The sequence below is a fragment of the Sapajus apella genome, unplaced genomic scaffold, assembly GCF_009761245.1.
Source record: "Sapajus apella isolate SASKATOON/1434 unplaced genomic scaffold, GSC_monkey_1.0 scaffold62, whole genome shotgun sequence".
Classification (NCBI taxonomy): domain Eukaryota; kingdom Metazoa; phylum Chordata; class Mammalia; order Primates; family Cebidae; genus Sapajus; species Sapajus apella.
In genome coordinates, this window is record NW_022437002.1 from 14,844,028 (window position 1) to 14,864,728 (window position 20,701).

General features: G+C 43.3%; 1 protein-coding gene and 1 pseudogene across 1 annotated transcript; both read left to right on the forward strand.

The window, feature by feature from the left end:
* Window positions 1-350: 350 nt before the first annotated feature.
* LOC116529390 lies at window positions 351-2,054 on the forward strand (annotated as a pseudogene).
* Window positions 2,055-2,932: 878 nt separating this feature from the next.
* On the forward strand, window positions 2,933-9,299 carry ZNF691 (zinc finger protein 691). The gene is made up of 2 exons (XM_032247203.1): window positions 2,933-3,019; window positions 7,765-9,299. Exon 2 carries the CDS (start codon window positions 7,774-7,776, stop codon window positions 8,626-8,628), a length of 855 nt encoding a protein of 284 aa, XP_032103094.1. The 5' UTR covers window positions 2,933-3,019; window positions 7,765-7,773; the 3' UTR covers window positions 8,629-9,299.
* The last annotated feature ends 11,402 nt before the right edge of the window (window positions 9,300-20,701 follow it).

The window sequence follows — 20,701 nt, forward strand, 5'->3', positions numbered from 1 at the left end:
GGGCATGGTGGCGCGTGCCTGTAATCCCAGCTACTCAGGAGGCTGAGGCAGGAGAATGGCCTGAACCCGGGAGACGGAGGTTGCGGTGAGCCGAGATCGCGCCATTGCACTCCAGCCTGGGTAACAAGAGCGAAACTCCGTCTCAAAAAAGAAAAAAAAAAAAAAAGAAATAACCTCAATATATGTATGTATTATACATACATATAACCTTACAAGTATATAAAACATACATACATAGATATGTATGTATACGTGTATGCACACACGTATACACGTACACATGCATGCGTATATATGTATATATAATATCCTTACAGTAATTCTGTCAGGGATTTTATGGGAGAGGAAGTTGGTACTCCAAATGACTAGGTGGTAGAGCCAAGAATTATTCTTGGTTTATCTAGCTCTGAAACCAATGCTCCTTGTTCTTCACACTGAAACAATGTGCAGATATGAGAAGCCTGTAGTTAGTCTACATATCCCATTAGCCTTTTATTATTTTAAAAAATAAAATCTGAAAAAAAACTGACCTAGTCATGGATACTTTGGTGATCTTGTTGCTTCTGGACTGATGAACAACTGCCAGGCTTAACTAGGGATGCATGCAGAAGCCGGGAAAATCCCTGCTCAGTGGTGCTGGGAGACCTGGAGGTTGCTCTTTGGACAGGGTACTTTTAACTTCTCTGATAAGGAGATTGGGTTATTTTATCTTTAAACTCCCTTCCAGCTCTACGCTCCTTTGATTTTAAGTTACAAACCTTAAGTGAGGTGCCAGACTCTAGGCTTCGTTGGATGTCTACAGGATGGTCAAGGGTTACCAACTCAAAGTAAAGAAGGCACTTTGGAGATACGTTCGTCAGTTTGCTCCTTTCTGCCCATGGACGGCGCTGAAGAAGCATCATTAATTCTCTCTTCTCCCTGCAATCATGTCTAAGTCAGAGTCTCCTAAAGAGCCCGAACAGCTGAGGAAACTCTTCATCGGAGGGTTGAGCTTCGAAACAACTGATGAGAGCCTGAGGAGCCATTTTGAGCAATGAAGATGCTCATGGACTATGTGGGAATGAGAGAGCCAAAGACCAAGCACTCCAGGGACTTTGGGTTTGTCACGTATGCCACTGTGGAGGAGGTGGATGCAGCCATGAATGCAAGGCCACACAAAGTGGATGGAAGAGTTGTGGAACCAAAGAGAGCTGTCTCAAGAGAAGATTCTTAAAGACCAGGTGCCCACTTAACTGTGAAAAAAATATTTGTTGGTGGCATTAAAGAAGACACTGAAGAACATCACCTAAGAGATTATTTTGAACAGTATGGAAAAATTGAAGTGATTGAAATCGTGACTGACCAAGGCATTGGCAAGAAAAGGGCCTTTGCCTTTGTAGCCTTTGACAGCCATGACTCTGTGGATAAGATTGTCATTCAGAAATACCATACTGTGAATGGCCACAACTGTGAAGTTAGGAAAGCCCTGCCAAAGCAAGAGATGGCTAGTGCTTCATCCAGCCAAAGAGGTCGAAGTGGTTCTGGAAACTTTGGTGGTGGTCATGGAGGTGGTTTCGGTGGAATGACAACTTTGGTCGTGGAGGAAACTTCAGCAGTCGTGGTGGCTTTGGTGGCAGCTGTGGTGGTGGTGGATACTGTGGCAGTGGGGATGGCTATAATGGATTTGGTAATGACAGAAGCCATTTTGGAGGTGGTGGAAGCTACAATCATTTTGGCAATTACAACAATCAGTCTTCAAATTTTGGACCCATGAAGGGAGGAAACTTTGGAGGCAGAAGCTCTGGCCCCTGTGGTGGTGGTGGCCAATACTTTGCCAAACCACGAAACCAGGGTGGCTATGGTGGTTCCAGTAGCAGCAGTAGCTATGGCAGTAGCAGAAGATTTTAATTAGGAAACAAAGCTTAGCAGGAGAGGAGAGCCAGAGAAGTGACAGGGAAGCTACAGGTTACAACAGATTTGTGAACTCAGCCAAGCACAGTGGTGGCAGGGCCTTGCTGCTACAAAGAAGACATGAGTTAGACAAATACTCATGTGTATGGGCAAAAAACTCGAGGACTGTTGTAACTAATTGTATAACAGGTTATTTTAGTTTCTGTTCAGCGGAAAGTGTAAAGCATTCCAACAAAGGGTTTTAATGTAGATTTTTTTTTTTTTTGCATCCATGCTGTTGATTGCTAAATGTAATAGTCTGATTGTGACGCTGAATAAATATATTTTTTTAATGTGCTGTGTAAAGTTAGTCTATTTTGAAGCCATCTTGATAAATTTCCCCGACAGTGTGAAGTTAGAATTCCTTCAGGGTGATGCCAGCTTCTATTTGGAATTTATGTACAACCTGCTTGGGTGGAGAAGCCATTGTCTTCAGGAACCTTGGTGTAGTTGAACTGGTAGTTACTGTTGTGACCTGAAGTTCACCATTAAAAGGGATTACCCAAGCAAAATCATGGAATTATTGGTTATAAAAATGATTGTTGGCACATCCTATGCAATACATCTAAATTGAATAATAGTACCAGATAAAATTAGAGATGGGAATGAAGCTCGTGTATCATCAACATGTGTAATCAATAAATGATTTAATTCTCTTAAAAAAAAAAAAAGGCACTTTGAGTATGTACCCCCTTTGGAGGTTGTGTAGGTTAGCTATATAGATTCTACAACTTCCGAGACCAGTGGCCGTGAGACTTGGGGTTGAAAGCAGGAGCACAGAAGGAAATTCCACCTTAGGACGGAACCCAGTCTCTTCAGCTCCATTCTAAAGTTCCCAAGTTTTCTCCCAGGCTATGCGCTCCCTTAGGACTACAACTCCCAGCAAGCCACGCCAGAGGTCAAAGCTTATTGGCGGTTTTGCCTGGTCGTTTGCATTGTGACAGTTATTATAGCCAATAAAAATAAAGTATTATCCTAAAAAACCAATCCTAGAGAAGTAGGACGGATCTTCCTGGGTTCCGGCTCCGGCTCCGGCTCCTTCCCCCGCCTACAGAGGCGGCGCTGTCCCTGACCGAGCGGCGGGAGCGAGGTGGGTCAGGGTTGGGCCTGAGGTCTGTGGGGGGAGGCGGATACGACTTCGCGGGAAACTCTGTATAAGGCCTCTTCCCTCTCACCGAGGAGTTTGGAGGCTGCTGCCTTGCACCCTGGACCGAGTGTGATGCCAAGGGGCCTTGTGGTCCCTCCTCCTCGACCCTCGGCCCTGGCCCCCGGCCCGCGCAGCCAGGTTGCTGTCCCCACCCCATTCCCGGGCCCTTCCGTAGGCCTTGAGTATACAGCCCTCCTGCCACTAGCCATAGGTTTAGGGTCAGCCCCTCCTCCTCTCCCACCCCTCCGGCCCCAAGCCCGCCGCAATCTCTGAACCCACCTCTTGTCTCCTTGGGCCTCCGCCATTGGCTTCTCCCCGCCCAGCAACACGCAACCCAGCCTCTTGGGCCCTGGCCCTGTGACACTTCTGGCAGCTTTTGCTCCCTTTTCCCTGACCATCTTCTGCGACCCTGTGACTTCCTTGGTCCTCCTCTATCTCTGACCCGTTATCTAGCTCCACTGTACAATGACTGATCGTCAACACCTTGCCCTTGGTCTTCCATAGCTCCTCTCTCTCCTTCCTCCCCGCAGCCCTTGACTTGGCCCCAAAGACCTGCAACTTTGGCGCGCCACACCACACTCTGGCTTGGCCCCTTCCATTTAACCTAGGCCCTTCACCTTCATCATCTGTGATCACTAGCCCCATCTTCTTGGCTCTTGCTTCTTAGACCTGGCCCCTTCTCCACTTCTCAGTCCCTTCCACCCTTGCTTCTCCCCGTGCAACAGAGCATCCAGGAAAACAAAGCCCAATAGACCCCTTTTCCCCTGAAATCTCTGCAATGTGGTTTGAAAGTGCCTCTGTACCTCAGCTACACTGTCTTCTCAGTAGGTGGTTGGCTTTCTAGCTCTGCAAGTCCCAGTCTTACCCATCCTGCATGTCTTAGGTCAAATACTTACTCTTCCATGAAACTGGTCAGCCCTTATCTCGTCAGGGAGATATGCCTGTGTCATGTGAACTTCAGTGGCACTGTTTTTATTTATTCTTTCCCCCCTTCTCTCCTTTTTTCCTTCAGTACTAGTATCGTGGTTAAAAGCACTGGCTTTGAAGTGATGGACATAGGCCTCAGTTCTACCACTTATATTTGCTCTGTGCCCTTGGGCAAGGTACTTAATTTCTCTGAGCCTCAGATTTCTCATCTCTAAAATAAGGATGATGTGAAGTGAAATTACATGATTCATATATGGTGCTTAGTCCACAGCTTAGCACTTGATATGAGCTTAAAAAAACATTAACTATCATTGGTTTCTGTATAATGTGCTAGGTGCTGTGTTAGACATTGAGGAGTGGGTACAAAGGTGGCTAAGGCACAGTTCCTGCCCCTGTCCCCTGAACTTAACCTTCTGCATCATGTGACAATTTCTGGAATTGATGATCTGTTTCACTACATTGTATCACAAACTGTGACTGGTAATCATAATCCTAAATCTTTTTGCTCTTACGTTGACCTAGCATCCATCCCTGGATAGAGCTGGAGCTTGATTTATTATAGGTTCTCAGAATAGCAGTTTTGGAAGTGAGTGGAGGCCAAATAGCTCATTGCATAGAGATACTGTAGCGGTAGGTTAGATGGGAGCAGGGCTGGGGTGCAGGATGGGATGGTGGCGTGAATTAATATCACGTCCTGTCACTTATACATTTAAAAGACATTTGAAGCTTTGTACTGCAGAAGGAGCACAAAATATGTGCTCCTAATATGACCCAGTCCCTTTCTTCAAGTTGCTGATAAACTGCTAGTAGAAACAGACACGTAAATAGGTAATTGCAAACCACTATAAGGCAAGCACAAGATTCTGTGAGTGCATAAAGGAGAAAGTAGGCAGAAATCAAAAGATTGCTGAGGAAAAGTGGGTGAGAATAGACACAAGTAAGCATGAACTGGGTTCTGAAGACAGAGCTGGTCTTTTATTCAGCTCATTCAACAAATACTTATTAAGGATCTGTGTATGGCTGCCACGACTCTAGGAGTTTTGGTTACATTAGTGAATCAAAAAGAAAAAAAAAAAAGAAAACAGAGATACCAGTTCTCATGGAACTTGTGTTTTAGGGAAGCAGACAATAAATAATAGACATAAATAGAATGTCAGAAGGTAAGATGTGCTATGGGGCAGTGGGACTGGGAGTGTAGGAGTCATTTTAATTTTGGAAGGATGGTCAGGAAACAGTGAGTTTAAGTATCAAGGAATAGTTTCTGATGTTTACTTGCATTTTTGGAAGTAAAACAAGCCAATTATTTTTCATATTGCTTATCTGAATTCTTCAAGGAACAGTAACAGGGACTGGTAAACTACAGCTCATCTCCTGTTGTTTTAAATAAAGTTTTATTGGAACACAGCCACACTTACTCCTTTTTGTCTTGTTTACAGCTGCTTTCAGGATTTATGATACAGTGGCAGAGTTGAATAGTTACAGCAGATATCCCACGGCCATAAATATTTACTATATATTATCTGGCCCTTTACAGAAAAAGCTTGTCAACCTCTGGTTCTGTTGAGGTTCTGTCTGTATTTCACATTTTAGAAGATTATATAGTTTTATGCTATTTTTAAATTAAAATTTTTTTCTTAAGATCATTTAAAAGATCTTGTATTCTTCGTAGGGTTAGGATGTAGAGTCTTTAACAGTTGTAACAGCAGCTGTCATTTGCTGAATGACAGCTTGTGTCACACACTCTGCTTAGTATTGTTGGCATTTCTTTTAATACAAAGTCTTGTAATGTGGGTAGGTATCACAGTTTTATGATTTATCACAAGTGATGAGGGAGTTTAGACTCAGAGTGATTGAATAATTTGCAGAGAATGATAAAGATAGTATGTGTCACAGTTGTAATCCAACCCTAAACGTAGTCAGTATTCCTTCCTTTATTCAGTGTTTCTTTTTCCAGAAATACCTTCAGATTTGAAGGAATTATCAGTCTTTCATTTTCTATCATCAGTGTCCTGTGATAGTTTGTGCTTCCCTCCTGCACTCCCCTCATCCCTTTGTTCATGTCTCTCTGTTTACCAGGCCACTCTGCTGAAATGTTGTTATTTCTTCAGGGCCTGGAGGAAATACTACCACTCTTATCAGAGGTATTTTTCCCCAGCTCTTTCCCTGTCGTTGGCTGTAGAAACCCAAAGGAGTCTGTGCAGCTTAGCAAACGTTTACTGATGTTTGCACAAAGCGGGACTTGTTCTGGGCACTCTTATGTGTTTAGTTTTGGGGTGGGGTGTAGGGAGTGTGGTTTGTGTATCTGTGCCTGTGTTTATCTTTGTGTATACTTGGTATGTGAGTGTATGGTTGTGTATGGTATGAGAGTATGGATATAAGTGTGTAGACGTGTATGTGGCTATAAATATGTGTGTGGCTGTGTGTATGTGGCTATATGGTGTGAGTGTCTATGTAGTGTGTATGTGTGTGGTGTGATAATGTATGGCTGTGTGTGGTGTGTAGGTGTGTGGCTGCTGTGTGTGTGGTATGAGAATGTGACTGAGTGTGGTATGTGAGTATGACTGTGTATCCCGTGAGAATGTGGCTTTGTGTATTGTGTGAGTGTGTATGTGTGATTCTGCTTGCTTGTGTGTGTGTGTGTGCGTGTGTGCATGCAGTGGGGGCTTTGTGTGGTGTTTAAGAATGTGGTGGAGGGCACTAACTGATCATAAGAAATGCAACCCAGGCCCCGCTATAGGTCCTGGAGGTCTCAGGTGTTAACCCAGATGTTTACTTGCTAGATTCTGGTGTGGTCTGGAGAGGGATGGGGTGGCAGAAGTCTCAAGAAAAGCCAAAGCTGGGCCTTGTCACCTAGGAGAGCCTCAAGATTTAGAGGTTTTGTTTTGTTCACTTTGAAAGCAGGCAAATAGATGGATACTTCTAAGAAAGGTTTTTCAGTTGAACATATAAAGAATATAATTGAACATATAAAAAGTTACAGTTGGGCCGGGCGCGGTGGCTCAAGCCTGTAATCCCAGCACTTTGGGAGGCCGAGGCGGGTGGATCACGAGGTCAAGAGATCGAGACCATCCTGGTCAACATGGTGAAACCCCGTCTCTACTAAAAATACAAAAAATTAGCTGGGCATGGTGGCGCGTGCCTGTAATCCCAGCTACTCAGGAGGCTGAGGCAGGAGAATTGCCTGAACCCAGGAGACGGAGGTTGCGGTGAGCCGAGATCGCGCCATTGCACTCTAGCCTGGGTAACAAGAGCAAAACTCCGTCTCAAAAAAAAAAAAAAAAAAAAGAGTTACAGTTAACTTGCAGTTAGACAGAAAAATTGAACTTACTCCAAAATGCAAGCTCCTTTGCTTGCCCCTGAATTATAGTCTGGATTGTCGTTGCTTAGTGGTATCGAGAAGAGTGACATTATTCAAATGTCACAAATATCATCTGGCGGTGGTGGACAAAGATGGTGCCTTGTTTTTTCTCTGCTGGGTAGCTTTAAATATCTATGAAAGTTTGTCACTTAAAAGGTAGCAAGTGAGTGAGCTGAGATCATGCCACTGCACTCCAGCCTGGTGACAGAAGGAGACTCTGTCTCAAAAAAAAAAAAAAGGTAGCAAGTAAAGGTGTTCTGTTCACGTATTCCAGTTGATTGAAGTTATTTCTAATGGATGGTCCCAGGGGAAGGTGTATACCCCTTCAAACAGAACAAATGATTTCTTGTGGTCTGGCCTAACCCAAGGAATAAAGGTGTTGGCCATTTGTGTTCATTCTCAGGGTTCAGAGATGGGCAGTGAGAAGGAGCAGAGTCCAGAACCACACCTGCCTGAGGAAGGGGAAGGGGGTAAGTTTTGGAGAGTGGATGACTCAGAGGGTTCTTGGATCCCACCTGGGGAGAAGGTGCATGGACAAGAGAGCCTATTGGATGAACTGCAAGAAACTCATCCAAAAAAGCCATGGCAGAAAGTCAGTGTCCTGGCTCGAGAGCCAGGGGACACCCTTGTTCATCCAAGGCATGAGGCAGATGAGAAGCCCTTTATATGTGCCCAGTGTGGCAAAACCTTCAATAATACCTCCAACCTGAGAACACACCAACGGATCCACACCGGTGAGAAGCCTTACAAGTGTTCTGAATGTGGCAAGAGCTTCTCAAGAAGCTCGAACCGCATCCGTCACGAGCGGATCCACCTGGAAGAGAAACACTACAAATGCCCCAAGTGTCAGGAGAGCTTTCGGCGGCGCTCAGACCTCACCACGCACCAGCAAGATCACCTAGGCAAACGGCCATACCGCTGTGACATCTGTGGCAAGAGCTTCAGCCAGAGTGCCACGCTAGCTGTGCATCACCGGACCCACCTGGAGCCAGCGCCCTACATCTGTTGTGAGTGTGGGAAGAGCTTCAGCAACAGCTCCAGCTTTGGTGTGCATCACCGCACCCACACAGGTGAGAGACCTTATGAGTGCGCTGAGTGTGGGCGGACCTTCAGCGATATCTCCAACTTTGGAGCACACCAGAGGACCCACAGAGGGGAGAAGCCCTACCGGTGCACTGTGTGTGGGAAACACTTCTCCCGGAGCTCGAATCTCATCCGCCACCAGAAAACTCACTTGGGTGAGCAGGCTGGGAAAGATTCCAGCTGAAGGAAAGCCCCATTTAGAGTGAGGGAGAGAGAGCAAGAGACCCCAACCTAGTGAAGGAAGATCTTTAGCATTTGCTGCTGCTACCTTGACCTCAAGCCCTTCATCCCACTTTGGAGAATGGTTTTATATTGCTTCTGAAGCCAGGATCTCAGGAAATCCTGAGAAGGGACTCTGGAGTAAAAACCCTTGCCTCTTTCTAAGTGGATGAGGCAGTTTCTCTTATTGGAAAGTCAAAGGACCCAGTCTTGGTCTCACTTCCTTGGGGTGAAAGAGAAATAGGGCAGGCTCAGAACATGCTCAAGTCATTAAGGCAGCAGTCCCCTGGCCTTTGAGGAAGTACCTATGAGATGGGTGTCACTGTCTGAAAGTTCTCTATATTGTCGGTGAACTGCTTAGGTAGGAGTGCACTGCAGTGTCCTGCTAGTTCCCACCTGCTGTGCCCCAACTTTGCTTCTAGATCTCTGGGCTGGGAGGTGTGGCCTTCTTAATGGAAGGGGCTTCCTTGGTCTGGAGAAAAGATCTGAGATCCTGCCTTAGAAATAAAAGGGAAACCCTCAGGGAGCCATGACCCAGGGACCTTCACAATCTCCCATGTTTGTTACTTGTTATCCCTCCCCTAACCTGCCTCTGTTTTCCCTAGAGTGATTAGCAGTAAAACCCTTCAATGAAAAGGACCCGTGTACTTATTTGGGGAAGTGGGGAGCTGGGGAGATTGTCCCACTGAACCTAGTCTGGATGGGAATTGAATTCTAAGAAAGACAAATGGGTAGCTGCTCTGAAAAGCAAAGGAAAGCAGACTGAGTTTCTGGGGCCTTTGTGGAGAAGGGGGAAAGGAAAGGAACTAACATTAATTGAGCATCCACTACATGTGATTGATTCTATCAGTCACATTTACATTTTTAATCTCATATAGTTGTCACAGCAACCCCCAAGAGAATAAGAGGAAATGGAAGTGAGGAAAGATGGAAGTCACTTGCTAGGAAGTTGTATAGCAAGTATGTTATGGAGCCAGAGTTCAAACTTGGGCCTCCCTGACTGCCAGCTGATGCTCTTTTCACTACATTTACCTTTTAGCTTCTGAAGAAGGAGTCAATTAAGAGGTTTGCCTGGAGGTAGGAGCCAATGTGGCTTCCTAATATGGCCTTGGACCATTTGTTCTATGGCAAGTCAGTACTAAGCTTGAGAACCTTTTCATCATTATTTTATTTTGAGGTCAACTTTATTTTATTTTGAGACAGGGTTTTGCTCTGTCACCAAGGCTGGAGTGCAGTGGTGCACCCACAGCTCACTGCAGCCGTGATCTCCTGGGCCCACTTCAGTCTCCTGAGTAGCTGGACTGCATGTGTACATAACCACACCTGGCCTTCAGTGCTACTGATTGAGCACTTACTCTGTGCCTAGGAAAAATGGCAGCTGCAGGGAGTAGGGGCTGAAGGGTGGGATAAGGTGAGAGAAATCTTAAAATCCATAATGAGAGTCTTTGCTTTTAGTAGCAATAGTTTAGTCCCCAAGGCTGGAACAGCTTAACAGGGATTATGTCTGGTTTCCTGTTAGGCCTGGCTCCACATGGCAGATTTCAGTGTTTCTACATGGAAGTTTAGTGTTCACCCAGCTTCCCTCTAACAAATACAAAAGAACCCTTCCTCTAACAAATACAGAAGACCCCTATCTACCTTTCTTGTGAATCTGGGGCCCTACTCTTCCAGAATGAGGGGCGCTCTTCATTTGTAGCCAGTTGGCAGAGTGTGATTCTGGCACTGGGCTTGGAACTGACATCACCCATGACCTTACCTAACATGAGGACCCTGCCACTCACTAGGAAGAGAGGTGCTAGGAACTTTATGCTTATTATTGAATTCTCACGGCAACTAAGAATGACCTGCTTTTGTCATATGTAGAAACAGACTGACAGGGAAAGTGACTTAGCCAAGGTTACAGAGCAAGTAAATGTAGGGAGTAGGACCTGAACTACTACTCAAATTCAAGTCCTGTAGTTAGGGAACTATAACTATAATTACAGGGAACTATAAAAGACTTCCCAAATGATTCCTTTACATTTATAAGGTACTTTACTGTTTACCAAGCACTTTTATTTCATATACAATTTCCGATTCCTTGAAAATCTCCACGCACTATATTTTAAACATATAGTCACCCAAATGTGTGTGGCACACACCCTAATAATAAAGATCACCATCTTTTAAATACCTACTAAGTGCCAGTTATTGTACCCCTCTTATCTCTGATCATACTATCCTGTAAGGTAGTAATGTCCCCATTTTCAAGGCAAGAAAATTCTGTAAGGTTAAGTGACCGGACCTGTTGGCATAGTTGCAACTTAATTCAGGTATGTCTGATCTCAAGGCCAAGCTCTTCATTTATACCCACTGCCAAGCTAGGTCAACAGATCCCCTCTCAGTCTGGGAAGTTGGTATGACTCCTTCCTGACTTGGAGCCTTTGTGACAACTGCTGTGACTTTTATGAGTGTCTGCTGCCAGTTCAGCCTACGAGCAATGTACCAGGCCCCTGCTTTGATCTTGAAACATAACTCCTCAGCCAATCTCACTTGCTTTTTTTTTTTCCTGAGATGGAGTCTCGCTCTTTTGCCTAGGCTGGAATGCAATCTCGGCTCACTGCAACTTCTGCCTCCTGGGTTCAAGCAATTCTCCTGCCTCAGCCTCCCGAGTAGCTGGGATTACAGGCATGTGCCGCAACACTGGATGAATTTTTGTATTTTTAGTAGAGATGGGGCTTTGCCATGTTGGTCAGGCTGGTCTTGAACTCCTGACCTCAGGTGATCCACCCGCCTCGGCCTCCCAAAGTGCTAGGATTACAGGCTTGAGCCACTGCACCTGGCTTACTTGCCCTTTTTTGACCCTAGGTTATATGCTAAGAATTTTGTGTTAGTCTTGACTAGTCCATTTATCCACTCGCTGGCTTCCTTTTAACTTTCTTTATTTTCTCCTTTATTCCCCATATTTTTTTCCCTTTCTCCATGACTCCATGCACCCCTTCTTCTCTTCCTCTCCCTCTTTTCCTCCTTCCCCACTTTCCTTCTCTCTTTACCTCATAACTTATAATACTGACAATGAAGACAATATGACCCCTGTTTTTTAGTGCAGGAGAATGCCACATAAATCCAGAGTTGCAATGCAGGATGATAAGTATCATTACAGTTGTACCCAGGATGCTGTAGAAGCCCAGGGGAGTGCCTTAACCTGGCCTGTACTGGACAGTGGGGCCCAGAAGCAAGTAAGACATAGTCCTTCCTGCAAGGAACACAGAGGAAGTGAAACCACTGAACAAGGTGCTGGGGAAACACAGGTGGGAATGGTTAACTTCACAGGGGAGGGAAGTCTGAAAGGATGATTGAATAGGTGTTTATAGCAGAGAAAAGAGAGCAAAGGAGAAGGTTATTTCAGATGGAAGGGAAGGCATAGTGTTTTAGGAAATAATGAAATGTTTGCATGTTTGATAGTGTGCCCTGTGTGAGGAGGAGAGGAGGCTGGTAAGGTAGACAGGGGCCAGAACATGAAGGATGTTGGATGCCAGGATAAGAAATTGTGGACTGTGAACAGTAAGAAATTTTAAAGCTGGGGAATGACATGATAACCTTCACCCTTTAGGAAAAGGACTTGGGCTAGTGTGGAGGATGAGCTAAAGGGGGATGAATGATTTAGGAACATGCTCTGTGTGTAAGCCAGGTGCCAACTGGGACCCTCCTGATTCACAGAGAGTTCTATATGATTGCCTCAGATCATTGCCAATTCCACAAACTGGGAAAGTTCAAACCTTCCGCACAATTTCTGCACATTCCTGAGGTTTATGACCTCATAATCTCTTGCCTGAGATTCCTGTGATCTATACATACCTTTTCTATTTTGTCCCCATTATTCCTGTCACAGAACTCAGCGCTTTTTACAAGTTCAGAATCCTTTCTGGAGATAGGGAATCTTAGTGAGGAGTTGCATTAAGGCATGTCAGTAGCTTCCTATCCTCTCATCTCTGCCCACTTCCCCTCCCTTTCTCTGGATTGCCACAACAAAACTATGGTGCATCATTATTTTTTGTTTGTTTTTCTGTGGTAGGGTCTCCCTCTTGCCTGGGCTGAAGTGCAGTGGTGTGTTCACAGCTCACTGCAGCTCTACCTCCTGGGTCCAAGCAATCCTCCTACCTCAGCCACCCAGTAGCTGGGACCACAGATGTACACCACTGCCTCTGGCTAATTATTTATTTTTGTTAGAGGTGGGAGTCTCACTATGTTTGCCCAGGCTTGTGTTGAACTCCTGAGTTCAAGAGATCCTCCTTCCTCAGCCTTCCAAAGTGCTGGGATTACAGGTATGAGCCACTGTGCCCAGCCTGCATCTTACTGTATAGATGGTGTCTTACCATCACCATAGGTCTTTTTTTTTTTTTTCCACAACAATTACTCCAGAATTGCAGTGTGTCTTACAATTAATGATTTGGATTAAATGAAATATCACATAAGAAAGAGATGAGATAGTGATGTGATCAAGATGGTGGACTAGGAGGTGTCAGCCTTCATTTCCTCCACAGAGACACTGACTTAATATACAGACCAAAATACCTTTATTTTGGTAGAATTCTAAAAACTAATTAGGTTTTAGTACCCCAGGCAAGCATGAAGTCAAGAAGAACCACACTGAAACAGGTAAGGAGCCATTTCACTTTATCTGTGATTGTCCCTTCCAAAACCAGCACAGCTCAGCTTGGGTCACAGGTTCTTCCTTGGGGGAAAGAGAAGAGCAGAGTATACATCTAATGTTCTGGCTTTTTGGAGGGCTGCCCATAAATTGGTTTCCTCTCTTGCCTAACTTGATATACTAATGGAACTGGAATACTGTGGATGCCTGGGGCTACTGAAAGCAAGGATGTACATCTTGCTGCAACAAGGTTGGGAAGTACATCTTGCTGCAACAGTGGAGTGCCTGTAGTGCCAGAGACAGAGGCCAGCACACTCAGCACAATTGAGAAAAGGCCCCCAATGTGTAGCTTCTCTTTTGGGAAAGAAGAAAAAGAGCAGAACATGTGTTAGTATCTCTGCCTTTTGGGAGAGCTGCCTAAGGGACTGCTATTTGTCACCTAATTTGAGGTGCTAATGGGGAGCCAACAAAATTTGAATGCCTGGGGGCCACTGAGCACAAAGGAGAGCAGGGAGACTAGCTGCAGTAGTACCAGAGAACCTGCAATACCTCAGACAGACACTAGAGAGAACAGGAAATTATGCCCTTCTGAAAGTAACAACAAACTGGCAAATGTCTGTAGTTGGGAAATTACGAGCACAATAATTATTCAGTAATAGACCCCAAAGAAAAGGAAGTGACTTAAAAAGAATTCAGAATAATGATAAGGAAACTCAGGAAGCTGAGCACTCTGTTCTAGCAATAAGTAAAAACTCATCAAACTGAAAGATCAACAACTCTTCTTAGATCCATAAAAAAAGTGAGGTCACAGGGCAAATCACTGCCCCCAAATTGGAAAGACAGGTAGATACAGAGAACCACAACATGCCAGAGCAGAAACCTATGTGGAAACAAGTTCATCAGTAACAGTTTAGTTAGGAAAACCTGAACTGTAACTGATGAACTTCTGGAACATTTGGAGAGCTCCCAAGGAACTGGTACTTGAAAATCTGTAGAGCTCCTCGTTTCATTTAGGACTTTCACTCCATTCCTCTTCTTAGAACGATGTTTCTTTTCCTTAGCAGTAGAAGGAACTAGTCTGTCCTTCCTGGTTTTCTATTAATCTAAGCCAGTTTCATTTTAGTCCTTCTTGAATTCCAACCAGCCGAGACTTTCCTCTGGAATAAGTCTCGGAGTTAAAAATGTCAGAGGACTGCAGTGCCCTGACACCAGCTAGAACCAGCTATGTAGCCATGTTCCTGGCACCTGAGACCACTCAGTACCCAACACCCCCGGGAACAGACAGCCCAGCATATCAGCAAGGTTGCCCCAGGACATAGGGAGCCAAAGTTCATGCTCCTCAGAGCCTGAGATCTTCCTGCCCAGGGCCACCATCACTGACAGCAACTCTGCCCCCTTTAGCAGTGGGGCCACACACTGCCTGGGAGCCCAAGGACTGAACTGCTTGGAGCAGCTGCTACCACTGCCACCATTGCTGCTATTACACATGCCATCTGGGGGCCAAGGACTGGCCCACCAAAGGCAATCATCTCTACCACCAGCACCTGTGTGTGCTGTCCAGGGACTGGAGGACAACCCATTTAGGGTCACTGCTGCCATTGCTGATACTTGCATGCACTGCCTGGGTATCTGAGGACTGACCCACACAGCATCCATATCTACGGCAAAGCCTCACCACAGCCTTCGCAAACAACTGCAGCCTAAGCCAATGAGGAACTTGTGGATACTGGTGACACTGATTACAGCTGTCAGAATCATACAAACAGTACACTGTAATGCCCACCCAGAACCAAAGCTAAACCACCCTACCCAACTGATACTATAGATACATCTACAGGAAAAAGTCTTTCCCTATGAAAGCTACTTCATAAAATTGGAAGAAGGGACTATTATATTGGATGCATAGATACCAACGTAGAGACACAAGAAACAAGAAAAAGCAAGGAAACATGACACCTCCAAAGGACACAATAATTATTCAGTAATAGACCCCAAAGAAAAGGAAGTGACTTAAAAAGAATTCAAAATAATGATGTTAAGGAAACTCAGGAAGCTGAGCACAGTGGCTCCCACCTGTAATCCCTGCACTTTGGGAGGCCAAGGTGGGTGGATCACTTGAGGCCAAAAGTTCAAGACCTGCCTGGCCAACATGGTGAAACCTTGTCTCTACTAAAAATACAAAAAAATTAGTTGGGCATGATGGTGCATGCCTGTAATCCCAGCTACTTGGGAGGCTGAGGCATGAGAATTGTTTGAGCCAGGGAGGCAGAGGTGGCAGTGAGTTAAGGTCCTGCCACTGCACTCCAGCCTGGGCAACAGAGTGAGACTCAGTTAAAAAAAAAAAAAAAGCCTATGTGACATATAGGACACCATCAAGAAAATAAACATTTGCATTTGTATTTATGGTATTCCAGGAAGAAGAGATGGCAAAGGCATAGAAAACCCACTTAATGAAATAATCACTGGAAATGTCTCTAGTCTTGAGAGAGAAATATAGATATCTAGATATGGAAAGCTCAAAAGTCTCCAAATAGATTCAACCCCAAAAGGTCCTTTCTGAGACACTTTACAAAACTGTCAAAAGTCAAAGACAAAGAGAATTCTAAAAACAGCAAGAGAAAAGCATCAACTTATATATATATGGGAATTCCTATCACAAAACAGCATAAACCTTACATGCCAGGAGAGAATGGGCTCATACATTCAAAGTGCTAAAGGAAAAAACAACAAAACAAAAAAACAAAACTACTAGCCAAGAATACACACCAAAGGTATCCTTCAGTAATGAAGGAGAAAGTTTTTCTCAGATAAGCAAAAACTGAGGGACTTCATCACCTCTAGATTTGTCCTAAAAGAAATGCTTAAGGGATTCCTGCATCTGCAAGCAAAAGGATGATATCTACAATTATGAAAAACATAGAAAGGCATAAAACTCACTGGTAGAGTTGATATAAAATTAAAAAAAAAAAAAGAATCAAACATTATCACTACAGAAAACCACCAAATTGCAAGGATAAACAGAAAGGAGGAAATGATATACAAAACAATCAGAAAACAATTACAAAATGACAAGAGTAAATCCTCACCTATCAGTAGTAATCCTGAATACAAGTGGTTTAAATTCCTCAATTAAGAGATATAAAATGACCGAATGGATTTTTTTAAAAAAGACTGAACTATATGCTGCTTACAAGAAAGTCACTTCACCTTTAAACATACAATACACTGAAAGTGAAGAGATGGGAAAAGATATTCTACACAAACGGAAACCAAAGCATGCAAGAATAGCTATACTTTTATCAGACAAAATACACTTTAAGTCGAAAAACATAGAGACAAAGGTTATTATATAATGATAAAGGGATCAATTCAAGAAGAGGATTGTGAATATATATATGCACCCAACACCAGAACACCCAGATACATAAAATTTATTAGAGCTAACGAGAGACCACAATACAATAGATGGGGACTTCAACACCCCACTTTCAACATTGGACAGATCATCTGGACAGAAAATCAACAAGGTAATATCAGAGTTAAACTGCAATATAGAACAAATGGACCTAATAGACATTTACAGTACATTTAATCAAATGGCTGCAGATTCACATTCTTCTCATCAGTACATGGACCATTCTCCAGTATAGACCATATGTTAGGCCACAAAACTAGTCTCAACAAATTTTTTAAATCAAAATTGTATCAGGTATCTTCTCAGACCACAATGGAATAAAAGCAGAAATCAACACCAAGAGGAATGTTGGAAACGATGCAGATATGTGAAAATTTAACAATATGCTTCTGAATGACCACTGGGTTAGTGAAGAAATTAAGAAGAAAAAAATTATTGAAACAAATGAAAATAGAAACATAGCATAACAAAACTTCTGGGATACAGCAAAAGCTATGCTAAGAGAGAAGTGTATAGCAATAAATGCCTACATGAAATAATTAAAATATTTCAAATAAACAACATAAAGATGGACCTGAAGGAATTAGAAAAGCAAGAATAAACCAAATCCAGCATTAGTAGAAGGAAAGAAATAATAAAGATCAGAAGAGAACTAAACAAAATAGGGACTAAAAACACAAATGATCAATGAAATGAAAAGTTGGTTCTTTGAAAAGATAGCCAAAATCAGCAAATCATTAGCTAGACTAAGAAAAAAAGAAGACCCAAATAAATAAAATCAGAAATGAAAAAAGGTGATATAACAACTGAGACCACAGAAATATAAAGGATCATTAGAGACTGTTATGAATAACTGTACACCAACAAATTGGAAAACCTAGAGTAGAGAAAATGGATAAATTTTTGAACAAATATAACATACCAAGATTGAATCAGGAAGAATAGAAAACCTGAACAGACTAATAATGAGTTATAGGATTGAATCAGTAATAAAAAGTCTGCCAGTGAAGAAAAGTCCAGAACTGGATGGCCTTAGAGCTGAGTTTTTAAAAACTTCTTCCAAAGTTTACAAACTTTTAAAGAAGAGCTAACACCATTTCTTTTGAAGCTATTCCAAAAAACTGAAGAGGAGGTGTATTAGTTCATTTTGACACTGCTGATAAAGACATACCCAAGACTGGGTATGAAATCTAGGTGGAGGTTTTCAAACCTCAATTCTTGACTTCCGTGCACCTGCAGGCTCAACATCATGTGGAAGTTGCCAAGGCTTGGGGCTTCTACCCTCTGAAGCCATAGCTCAAGCTGTACATTGGTCCTGTTCAGCCATGGCTGGAGTGGCCGGGACACAAGGCATCAAGTCCCTCGGCTGGACACAGCTTGGGGATCCTCGGCCCATCCCATGAAACCACTTTTTTCTCCTTGGCCTCTGGACCTGTGATGGGAGTGACTGCTGTGAAGGTCGCTGGCATGACCTGGAGACATTTTCCCCCTGGTCTTGGGGATTAACGTTAGGCTCCTTGCAACTTATGCAAATTTCTGCAGCCAGCTTGAATTTCTCCCCACAAAATGGGTTTTTGTTTTCTGTCATATAGGCTGCAAATTTTCCAAACTTTTATGCTCTGCTTTCCTTATAAAACTGAATGCCTTTAACAGTACCCAAATCACCTCTTGACTGCTTTACTGTCAAGAAATTTCTTCCACCAGATACCCTAAATCATCTTTCTCAAGTTCAAAGTTCCACAAATCTCTAGGGCAAGAGCAAAATGCCACCACTCTCTTTGCTAAAACATAACAAGAGTCACCTTCACTCCAGTTCCCAACAAGTTCCTCATCTCCATCGGAGACCACATCAGCCTGGACCTTATTGTCTATATCACTATTGGCATTTTGGGCAAAGTCATTCAACAAGTCTCTAGGAAGTTCCAAACTTTCCCACATTTTCTTGTCTTCTTCTGGGACTTCCAAACTGTTCCAGTCTCTGCCTTTTACCCAATTCCAAAGTTGCTTCCACATTTTCAGCTATCTTTTCAGCAATGCCCCACTCTACTGCTACCAATTTACTGTATTAGTCCATTTTCATGCTGCTGACAAAGACATACCCGAGACCTGGAAGAAAAGGAGGTTTAATTGGACTTACAGTTCCATATGGCTGGGGAGGTCTCAGAATCATGGCAGAGGGCTAAAGGCACTTCTTAAGTAGCGGTGGCAAGAGAAAATGAGGAAGAAGCAAAAGCAGAAATTCTTGACAAACCCATGAGATCTCATGAGACTTAGTCACTATCATGAGAATAGCATGAGAAAGACAAGCCCCCATGATTGAATTACCTCCCCCTGGGTCCCTCCCACAACATGTGGGAATTGTGAGAGATACAAGTCAAGTGAGATTTGTGGGGGACACAGCCAAACCATATCAGGAGGGAATAATTCTTCCTAACTCATTCTGTGAGGTCAGCATTATCCTGATGCCAAACCAGACAAGAACATTACAAAAAAAAGAAAACTACAGGCCTGTATAACTGATGAACATAGATGCAAAAATCATCAACAAAATGCTAGCAAAAGAAATCTGACTACACATTTAAAAATACACCATGATCAATTGGATTTATTCCAGGGATGCAGGGATGGGTCAACATATGCAAATAAATAAACATGACACATCATGTCAACAGGATAAAGGACAAAAAACATATGACCATCTCGATTCACAAAGAGTATTTCATAAAATTCAACATTCCTTCATGATAAAAAAACTCTCCAACAAATTAGGAATAAAAAAAAAAAAAAGCATATCTCAACACAATAAAGCCTATATATGGCAAACCCACAGCTAACATCATACTGAATGGGAGAAAGCTGAAAGCCTTTTTTCTAAGATCTGGAACGAGACAAGGATGCCTACTTCCACCACTCTTATTCAACATAGTACTGAAAATCCTAGCCAGAGCAATTAGGCAAGTGAATAAATAAAGGGCATACAAATTGGAAAAGGGAAAGTCAAATGATCTCTGCAGATTACATGATCTTTTATTTGGAGAAAAATCTAAACACTCCACTAAAAACTCTTAGAACTGATAAACAAATTCAGTAAAGTTGAAGAATACAAAATAACATACAAAAATACATCAATAATGTTTTTTATGCTAATAATGAACTAGCTAGAAAATAAGAAAGCAACCCCACTTACGGTAGATACAAAAAAAATACCTAGAAATAGGCCAGGCATGGTGGCTCATGCCTGTAATCCCAGCACTTTGGGAAGCTGAGGTGAGTGGATCACAAGGTCAGGAGTTTGAGACCAGCCTGGCCAGTATGTTGAAACCCCATCTCTACTAAAAATACAATAATTAGTTGGGCGTGGTGGCGCACACCTGTAGTCCTGGCTATTCAGGATGCTAAGGCAGGAGAATAGCTTGAACCCAGGAGGTGGAGGTTGCAGTGAGCCAAGATCATGCCACTACAGTCCAGCCTGGTCAACAGAGGGAGACTCCGTCTCAAACAACAACGACAACAGCAGCAAAACAAAACAAAAAAACCTAGGAATAAATTAATTTAACCAAAAAGGTGAAAGAACACTGCAATGAAAACTACAAAATGCTGATGAAATTAAAGAGACCATTAAAAAAAGAAAAGAAAAGAAAAGACATTCCACACTCATGGATTGGAAGAATTAATATTGTTTAAGTGACCATACTAGACTGTTCGTGGTGGCTCATGCCTATAATCCCAGCACTTTGGGAGGCTGACTTGGTTGGATCACTTGAGGCCAGGAGTTTGACTGGCCTGGTCAGCATAGTGAAACCCTGTCTCTACCAAAAAAAAAAAAAAAAAAAAATTAGCCAGGTGTGTTGGTGCATGTGTGTGCATGTCTGTAATCCCAGCTACTCAGGTGGCTGAGGCACAAGAATCGCTTCAACCTGGGAGGCAGAGGTTGTAGTGAGCTGAGATTGTGCCACTGACAGAGACTCTGTCTCAAAAAAAGAAGAGAAAAGA